The 10,907-nt window shown below is 33.9% G+C and overlaps 1 protein-coding gene across 2 annotated transcripts in view; it reads right to left on the bottom strand.

Moving 5' to 3' along the window:
* Positions 1–1,656: 1,656 nt before the first annotated feature.
* LOC145692966 (uncharacterized) overlaps positions 1,657–10,907 on the bottom strand; it is a 314,794-nt gene continuing 305,543 nt past the window's right edge. For both annotated transcript variants that reach the window (XM_081768561.1, XM_081768562.1), the window contains exon 5: positions 1,657–10,213. In XM_081768561.1, coding sequence (XP_081624687.1) covers positions 7,291–10,213 — 2,923 coding nt within the window. In that variant the 3' untranslated portion in view covers positions 1,657–7,290. The remainder of the gene's footprint in view (positions 10,214–10,907) is intronic.

Here is a 10,907-nt window from a genome sequence, read left to right as displayed (position 1 = left end):
TAAATAAAACCCATCCCAGAGTTTGGAGCTCTTAAAAGTAGCTCTAAGTAGCAGTATTACACCCCCCCCCTCAGAAGTCTGTCCTGGATCCGCCCCTGCTGAACATGCACAGGCTTTCGCCAAGGTGAGTGTCGACATGTCTGAACAGGGTTCAGAAGGAAGGAGTTGAAGCATTGAAGGCAATTTTGACCTGGTTTTGAAGGCAAGTGCTCCGAATTTTTTTGACTGAGTAGTGACTGAAGGTGAAACCTAGCTCCGTATCTATAATCACGAGACCAAGAATGAGTCAAGGGGTGACGCCACTCTGGATCTCCGCGGGCAAACAAGTTCTGCGCCCAGAAATCAGGAGAGGAGATCATAGCTTAAATTTTCTGGGACAAAGACCGTATTCTGTTGGTGGGTTATCTACTTCGGATCCTTAGTATCACCGGTGAGTATTATGCTAATCTATTGGATCGTCTGAACGAGGCGATTAAGAAGAAACACCGCAGAAAGTTTTTCAAAGGGATTCTCATTTTGCATGACAATTGCCCAGCTCAAACCTCTCACATTGTGGCTACTAATTTGAATAACCTGGGTTTCTAACTGGGCTAACCTCCTGACCTGACCTGACTTGGCTTCGTGTGATTATCATTTGTTTCTAAAATTGTGAAACATCTTAAGAGAGATTATTTTGAGGACATTCCTGGTATCCAACATGCTTCAAAGACCTAGTTTCAGGCCCGACCAAAGGAGTTATGTTTTCAACAATTAAAAAAACTGCAACATCACTATACCAAATACATCAGTCCCCGGGAAATATGTTGAATAACTGTAATTTTAACCCTCTAGCTCTAATCGTAGGCGAAGCTATGAACTTTTCAGCATCTCCACTTAGTTAAATTGCTTAGCCCTCAGAGCCCGAAAGTTGAATCCCACGTTAAACTGTAAGTCCACGTCTCATGTTGCCAATTGAAACAGAACGGCATGGTTCTCAACCCTATAGCAGCAGTTCTCAACCGTTTTTGACTGACAACACACTTCACTGAACGTCTAGGTCATCGTGACACACTTGTTTGATATTTTTATTATAAATAATAATAATAATATCTATTATAATAGTGAAAACCAGACACTATATAGCACTAAGTATTATTGCTACCGTTGGAGGTGTTGACTGCTACAGTCTATCTCGATTTTAATTTATTATTATTAAGTTCTTCATGATTTTCAAATTCTGGGACTGGTCAAGGATGTTACAAAATAGAGGATCTGCTCATATGTATCTTCATACTATTAACTCAATGAAGCCAAAACAAAACCGAGCATTGGCACAAAAACCAAGTCTGATTGGCTACTCTCATTTCCGCCATGAATGTTGGCTCAAAACATTGCTATTTTATTGGGCAGAGTAGGGGTGGCGAAACTATGACGTATGGCGTCTCGATTTTGTTGTATAGGTTTTGTTGTTATGCTCTATTTTATAACATCCTTGAGACGTGACACACCAGTGTGTCGCGACACATCGGTTGAGAACCACTTCACTATACTACAGAAACTCTCAACACAATTTGATAACTTATTTCTTCAACTCCAGAGTTTGAATTATCTGATTAAAAATTTACACTAAGTTAAAATATGAAACTTGGGAAACAAATATATATAAAAACAAAAAAGTATCATTCGATTCTTTATTTTTTAAAATTTCGACATGGTATTTTGTACAACTGTTACACAGCTATATAAATAGTACATTTGAAAAGAACTAAGGTTACTTTTCACAGTATTTGAGAATGTATTATAGGAACATCGGTCTAAATATCAATACTGAATAACAATTTCTTTTAATAATTATTTTCTTTTCTCTTTTAACATTCATTCTCGTTGTCGAATAGGTTGCTTTATATATATATCGAGATCTTTTTTATATATTTTTTTAAACGAAAACTATACATTTCTATATATATTATACGATTTATAACTCTATTTACAAAACTATAATATCCATGCACTTCGACAATCTTCTGTTTTATGTGATGTTAAATATATTCACAGGAAATATTCGTAATGTAATTATAAAATATGTTTTGTAATATATGTATACTTTATTCACACCCATTCATTCATTCCTTGCGTACTTTCCTTTATCAGAACTAAATCATACATTACTCTTGGTTCACATGTGAAAGTTATAATAGGTAACAAAGATAAAATATATCACATTTTGTAATAGAAAACATAGGTATTAGAGCTATAAAAATATTTATAGTTACTTCTTTTCTTATTATTCTTTGAGTTTGCATATTTTTTTAAAGTATAAACTAAAACTAGTAAAAATTAGAACTGTATTGAATATTTGCAATAACATACTTGGAAGTACGTTTCAAATTTTCGAACATTTGTAATAAATATGATTCTGTTACCTCAAGACGACAATTCGTATACTTTAGGACTACACAAAACAGAAAAGGCATAAGCAATATTACTTATAGGAAATAATCCAGTTTGGTTTGTAATTTATAGTTCAGTACCGTAGTTGTTTATGTTTTATTAATGTTTCGAGACACAAACGAGTGAAATTTTACTAATACATTTAGTGCATATGACAAAGTGAAATATGAAGAGACCAACAATAAACAAAATGATAATATGGAATAAACAGGTTTTATATTTGATAGAGAAGGTATTCAGGAATAATTTTATTTTTAGATCAGGATTTTACAGCTTAATTCATTAGGTATTTATGGCACTGATTTGCCAACACAAAGTTCCTTTGTCATTGTGTAAGTTCTGTAGTAATTGTCTACTTACTAGCTTCAAAAATCTTATTAAATTGAATTCAATTTAATAAACAGTACAGTTTAATCAGTAATAGTTTACATTTAGCTTAAATTAACTATTACTTATCAGTTACAGTCATCTACTATAACAGTGTCATTTTTATAAAATGTTTCACATACTTCCTTTTAAAAAATGATCATATAAAATAGATGCTTCAGATTTTTTTTCAATTTTGAAAAATAAAATATTTAGTATTTCAATTTAGTATTTTCCACAATAATTTTACTATTTATTGTTTACAATCATTACAAAAAAGGACAGATATAAAATACAGGACGAACAAATAATTTTCAATTATATATTGTACAGTAATTGATTGAATATTTCAACTATTATTTATCTCAACTAATACATCTTATTCATTATGTGATTTAGTTTTGGTTTTCAAAAAAGAATCTTTATGCAATTCTTAATAAATTCATATATAATTCTTGATGCACCAGGTATATTTTTAAAAAAAGACTGAAGAATCACCGCCGCAAAATGACTTCGGACTTCATGTGAATCTGGCTTAGAGAACAGTCTAACAGTTTGTATCTTTGTAGACAGTTTTGTTTTGCATTGAAAAAAGAAATATTTATGCATGGCCATGTCTGGCAACACCGTATTACTGCTGAGGAGTGAGATCACTTCATTATTGATTGAAAGCTGTTTAAGAAGGTTGACTTTCTCCTACACTATGCATAATATTTGTGTCTTTGCTGTATTTTGGTATTGAATATTCTTGTACTGTGTATTTGATATGTACGGGGAGTTGTGTAGTAATGAAGGAAAAGATTGGAGAAGTGAAAACATCCCAATGAAGACGTGGCCGCACAGAACAGGTAAAATTAACAGTCCTGAAGTTGCTAGTAGCCTCCAAAGAACTGATCTGTTGTCTCAAAGCACAAATTCGGATGCTGCCAATCGTGGAGTTTTCTTTATTTGTCTTAATATAAGACTCTCCACAAATTTGGTCGTTTTTCTTTGTCTTTCAACAGCGATTTTGTGCTTTGGAATGATAGTAAGCAGTTGTTAGAGGCTGCCAGCAACTTCAGGATTGTTGATATTGTCCAACCTGTACGTTTACATATCTTCTTTGTCTGGACTTTTCACTTCTCCATGCACTAATACGGGCTTTTGTCTCATTGTTACAGAACTTTCCCTGGACATCAATTACTATAAGAAATATTCAACCTAACAAAAGCGTAAAAATATCACACTATAGGAAAAAGTCAATCTTCTTAAGTCAGTTTAAATCAAGAATGGAGTGAGGTCGTTCCTCAGCGGTAGTATACTGTTGCCAAATACACATTTCCCTCTTCAATACAAAACAACGCCCTATGCGAAGGTACAAACTGTTAAACAATTTTCTAAGCCAGATTCACATGAAGTCTGATGTCATTTTGTGGCTGGTGTAGAAAGAATTATCCATTTACGTATGGCGGAGAGCAAACTGAAACTTTAAACTTCGGCATATTTTGTGAAAATAATGAATGTAGCATTTCCGAAGTATCTATAGTAAATGAAGTCTGTAAAAATGACAGAATTAATGAACGACCTATTACCTTAATGCAAAAGGCTCAACGCACATCATCATTCAAATGTCTTACCATGTTTGTTAGGATGCTCTGTAACTTGTAAGGATCCATAACAGCCTTTCCCGGAAATGATTAAGATTTCGAATTTTCAAGGTATACAATTAAGATTTCCAAATTCTACATGTGGCAAAACCCGTGGAGATAGAGTTAGGTGATCTGTATTGTCAATTTTGAAGTCTTATTTTCTTAGTCCATTATTAATCAGAAATCGAAATCAGTCTTTTATTTCAGGGTGGCTATAAATACTATTTATATAAATTAGTAGTAGTAATAGTAGTCTTGGTATTGGTGTTGATACACTCGTTTACCCATTTGTTCATATTTAATTTTGTATTCATGGCCGCAAATTACTTTTTTTCCCCGCAAAATTTCAAAACAAAACTTTATTAATGTTTCTTAATTTACTTATTGAAAACAAAACCTGGTATAAAATAATAATAAAAAGGAAAATACTTTATCTACCTGTCTTTTAACCTTTACAAATTCGACCAGTCAATTTAAACCATCACGTACCGTGCATTTTCCATCATATTTGTGGGAATTTGGTATATATTATTTGTTGCTTGTGAAAAAATCAATATTACAAACAAATTTTTTCCACACAGAAACATACATACATATATATATAACATGTTATACATATATATAGAGAGAGAAAAGTCTAGAAAATATTTGCATTGAAAAAGATAAGTCATGTGATGCTTGAAATTGACCGATGTGATATTTTAAAATAAGAGAAAAAGGTAAGCGTCAGTTTAATGATTAAAAGAGGATATATGTGGATGAGAGCACAGTATATTGCAAGGAAAGGTCCGGATGGCCAACCACTTTAAATGTAACAGTCCAAAAGTATTTTTAATATTTCTGATAAATAGGATCCTTATAATGTCAACTGTGTCTAACGATTAAAAAAAAAAATCATAGTCATAAAACAAATATGACAGGAAATTTCTTTGGTGTTAGAGGATAGTTAATGTATAGGTTAAAATTAGGAACGGTAAATGTTTCACATAGCTAAGGTAGCACCTCATCAGAAGTAATAGCACCATGAACTATACAACTGAAATTTGTTATTTCTTTTATATAAAATTCCCATTTATCGTTCTATTGTATTGTATATAATCTATTTTTGTTAATTAATAAAATAAACATGGCACTGATATGCGAAATAATACTTTTACATTAAAAAGATTACATAATATTAAATCGAACATCAATGCAAAGTTCTGTCATTTAATTGTTTTAAACTTAAAACTGATTAAGTATCGAATTTTGTAGTTTCTTCTGCTGGTATAATGAATATACATTTTCACTGTTTATGAAAACATCAGTTGCGTTACACTGGATTGGAAAAATTACCATAAATGGACAACACGTTGTTGTTGTTGTTGTTGCTGACTGTACAATGGTGTGTACCTAAGTAATTACTCCTGCACCAAGCATTAATTCAAATTTGATCTGTGAAATATATATAATGAATGAGTCATAATTTTTAGAGATAGAAGTCCTGCTGGTGAAGTTTTTTGTAGATAAAGAATAAAACACTCATATCGAGAACATTTACCAAATTTCAAGTTTTTATATGTACATAATTATCTCTAAAACATTATTTTCAGACCTTATTTTATTAGTAATTCAGCGTGAACATCTGGATGACAGAACACACACAAGATATTTTTTTTTTAAAAAAAGTTATGTAATAAATGTTCGAAATATTTTGGAAAACCTTTAAAAAAACACTAGTAGAGAAGAAAAGAGTAACTATCATACATACTAACAAATCAACACTTTACAATTTCAACCATCATAACAACGGCACGAATTCATGTAGTTTAAATACATACACTATTCGGTTCAATCCTAGTGTTGAATCAAGTAATAATATTTACTTCAAGAGGTGTTGTAGCCAAACGTTTCACTAATCGCTTGTGAAGGAAGTTTGCAACTCTTGGTTCGATTCCGGTGGGAGTTTCGGATTCTCTTGAACTAAAGGTAACATTAGTGTCATTTAAATTTTAGTTTCGAATTCGTAATTTTATACAAGTTCACTCTAACGCAATAACAGCCGTTTCTGTCCCTATCACGACTTTAGTAAATATTCCAATCTGTACTTCAAGTATTTTGTTACTACCTATACAATCAACATTCGTGTCGACTGAGCCATATACGTAGTATCTTTCACAATACTTTGTCTTCGCAATTTACACTTTCATCTTGTTTCTTATTTGTTTGGTTTTTTTCAGATTTAACAGTTCGATTCGATTCAGGACAACACTACGAAACTTTTGTACACTTATTTTGTATAGTTACTAACCTTACCCTTAACTGGCTTTTCGTTTAGCTGTATTCTGATACCGACCGAAGGTAACAACAAAATAATAAAAACACACTTCGCCTTCATGTCTCAACGCAGGTACATTCTTGTTGCATCATCACACTCTACACACTCACAGCCATCAACACTTTCTTCAATTGTTAGGACGGTAATTATATTAACATCAGTAGGACGTATATTGCACATTTATATATTTAAAAATATGTAAAGCCAATGTTTGAAATGTTGATAAAAACTGACAATGTGGACTTTCTGAAGATCTGTAAATTGATATTTTATTTGTAGTTTGATCTTGTTATGTTTTAATGTAAGTTTTATTAGGCACGACACTGGACGGATATGTTCTTTTTGTAATACGATGAAAAACTTCTAAGGCACTAAGTAGTTATTTTTTTCACACTTTTGTATGTTTAATTTAAAAAAGTAGTTCGAGTTCGCGACTTCAAAAGAAGTCAAATAAAGATTCACTTACAAACATGGAATTATCTTCCATTATGTAAATTTTCTAAAACATTTGTTTTTTAGAAGAAAATATATTTCAGTTTATTTTACGATTCAGGTTTTTAGTATATTCAACAAATATTTTAGACAAAAAACACTTTTAAAGTTCGTGTCTTCATAAATCTTGTTTAGATTCACTGGGTATAAAAAGTCTGAATTTTCTTCAAAAAGTGGATATTTCGGTTCAACTGTTGTGGTTGCATCAACACCAAAATTAGATTTTTGTAAGTTCTCCCATTCTGATTCGTCAGCTAATCCCCTAAACAGCAATGGAAGTGCAAGTTCTTCAGGTACACCATGATGAAGAAGAATATTACCCATTAAATAAAATGTTTTTAAAAGTCGGGTGGGAACATAATAAGCTGGCACCATATCATAAAGAAGTCTAAATTCTTTACCTATGTTATTACTAAGTCTAAGAAAGAATTCTCGTAGAAGATTGCAAAGTTCTGCAGCTGGTTCTTTGTCACAATGTAAGTGTCTGAATTCTCTGGGATCCAAGCGGAAAGGTAAGCGGTCCTCGTGGTGGCGAAACCGGTGTTTCGTAGGGAAATCCTCTGACTGAAATTTCTCAACCAAAGCCATGTACATTTCCTCAAGTTCTGTTAGTAATCTTTCAATTTTAGCCCGTTGCCCATTATCAGCTTCTCGAACCTCTCCCGAATCAAAGCTATCATCATGAGTATCATCAATTGGAGGCCTGTTTTCTATTTTGCTGAAAGACTTCAAAGCCTCTCTCTTGGTTATTTTAATAGAAGAACTATCAGCTTCTAAATCGTGTAAATATTCCTCAGATGAACTCTTTTCATCTCTGGCTTTTCTGTTTTGAGTGTCATCATCAGGAACCTTCTCTAAACCGTCTGGGAGGATAACATCACCAGTGTCGGTCTCATCTTGACTTTGCTCTACGGTGTACGGAGGAATAGATGACACTTCGTCGCCATCTTGAACTTTAAATTCAACTGTGATAATCTCATCTGTAGGTGCAAACCATGCTTCATCAGTTTTATTAACAGATTTTGCTTCTTTATCATCTACTGATTCTTTATCATCATCAGTGTTATCATCTACTGCACTATCCTTAGCTTTTCCTTCTTGCTCCTCTTCTTCAAGACTTATAATTCCGTCTGTTGGTCCTCTTTCCAAATAGGATTCTCTGTGCCAGTCTTTCAGAAGGTAATCCAATAAAGGAGAAGCAGGCTGATACACTTTCTCAGTCGACGAATTTCCATCCACAGCGTCAGTCAACAATTTAGATGAATTCGTCTCTTCATCAAGAAGAAGAGCAGATCCATCTGGTGGCTGAGCACCATCTGCCACAATGTATGAAATATCATGTGAATCATCAGTTTTTAAAATTGCTGCTCGTTCTCCTTCCTCAGTCCATGAATGTGATGTGTCTTCTAGAGATGCTATGTATGCAGGAACAGTACTCATATACTTTTCAGTACTCGCAGATTTTTCAGGAGGAGCTTCTGACAAAATAACATCTGGCTGTTTTGTTGTAGAGTGTTTCTCTGTAACGGGTACTGGAGCAGGTACGATTGGTACATGTCCATTAACCAAAATTCCTTTGTTACTAGGTTCAGCAGGTTTATAATCCTGAACAGGTGGGCTACCTTGTTTGTGTCGTGTTACCATCTCTTTTACGTCATAATAATTATAACTTTCTTGTATACCTACAATATTTGACACAAATCTTGTCGCATATATGATACCATCAATGATTCTGGGAATCTTTTGGCCGCCCGGGTCCAATTCTTGCCATTCACCTTTCGCTACTTTCTTTAGATTTGTTGAACCGTACCATACTTGACTGAAATTCATATTATCCATATTCCATGTATTAAGTAAAGTTTCGTCATTTACAAGCAAATAACCTTCCACGTGGTAACCCATTTCCATGGCTCCCAAAATACACTCATAACTACTTTTCGTGTAGGCAGGAAGGAAAGACAAAGATCTATTTTCAGATACTTGATACTTTCGTAGAAAGATCTCCATAGATTCATGCGGCACGCCACAGTACAAAATATTCTGAAAATTATTTCTATAAATCACCTCAAACATTGGTATTAGGTCATATCTTGGTGTGCTGAATGATATCACAAGAAGAATTGAATTAAGAACAAGTTCTGGATGAAAAGGAACTAAGTTTGAGAATCCTAAACACATGTTATCTGCAATTTCTTTCTGTATCTCTCCTTCGTCTTGTTGTGACTTCTTTTCGCCTAGAGGCACTGTTTTCCTATCTTGAATGTTCACCGGATATTCTGGTATGAGATACGAGGGGTTCCTAGAAAGTGAAGAGGATGTGTTTTGAGAATCTGGTATGTAACTGTATGCTACTAGAGACTCGTTTGGGACTATTCTATCTTTATGCGATATCTCAGTATCCTCTAGCAGAGTACCGTTACTAAGTCGTAACACAGTCCGTCCTCTACTTCCGAATCGTTCTGTATTATTTCCCGAAGCTTCGACTGCGTCCAGGTTTCTTCTCTGCTGTTGTCTGGTGTCTGTGCTGGTCGATTTCTCGTCAGGGGTTTCTTTGTCATCTTGTCTTTGACCTGGGTAATGATCATCATCAACTTTCTTAATCCAACTCAAACGGCTTTCGAGGCTGCTATATTTAGTAAGAGTTTGATTCCGTTTCGCTAGTTGTTCTTCAGTTACACTGATAAGTGGCATTGCAGGGTAAAAGGATAGTCCATATAGGCCATCAGCACCCAAGCATGGATTCGTATGGCCTCGTCGCCTGGGAACAATTGGAGGTTCTAAATAATGAATACGTTGTAAATCTCTAGTCCACGCTCTCAGGAAATTGACATCTCTCTCCGAAAAAAATTCGCCTTTATGAAGATCGTTGGCAAGTTGTCCTAAACACGTCAATGTGGATCGGCTTCTGCAGTGCCATCTCATGATTGTGTTTGTCAAGTTTGCAGCTTTAGCTTCTGCGAATGCACTGGCGTGTGGAAGCCTGTAAAATATAATAAAATTAAGATTCAGTATATTAATAGGTTATTCTAATATTTACATTCAAAATTAAGAAGATATTTATATTAATATACATTCAAAATTTCTTTATTTAATCGATTGTAATTTTCTGTTCGCACCATTACAATGCTTGCTACTGTTCCATACAAAATAGTCGTGATTAATATGAAAGAAATTGAAAGAAGCTAATTTATTGCGCTAATTAACGCGTACACTAACCGCTTAGCTACGAAGGAGCTCGCTATACACTATGAGATAAATCCTGGGAAATATCTTACGATTTTTCCTAGAGTCAAATGTATGACATCAGATCGCATGTCATTTCCTACGTTCTGTACGATCCTATGAGATTTAGAGCACGCTCTATTTTGGAAAGAAAATTCTTAAGATTTCTACTTAAGCGACATCTGGTGAGAGAAAGTGAAAACAAATCTTTTTCTTCTCGCCAGCAAAGATGCTATTTGCTTACTTATTATAGTGCATACGAGGAGCATACATTTTTATAGAATACAAAGTCAATGTTCTATCACAACATACATGCAAGGCAGAAGGCACTGGAAAACGCTGCTGGCCGAATATGTTGTGAGACCTGGCACTTCATCGGAAGATGGTGAAACAAAAAATCTTCACGTGTATGGCACAAAAAGGTAGATATGTTGTAACATTTGTTCTACGAT

Source organism: Thermobia domestica, chromosome 8, assembly GCF_964235325.1.
Source record: "Thermobia domestica chromosome 8, izTheDome1.hap1.1, whole genome shotgun sequence".
In the NCBI taxonomy this organism is placed as follows: domain Eukaryota; kingdom Metazoa; phylum Arthropoda; class Insecta; order Zygentoma; family Lepismatidae; genus Thermobia; species Thermobia domestica.
Note: the sequence above shows the minus strand (reverse complement) of the source record. Positions and strands in the feature narration are given on the sequence as shown.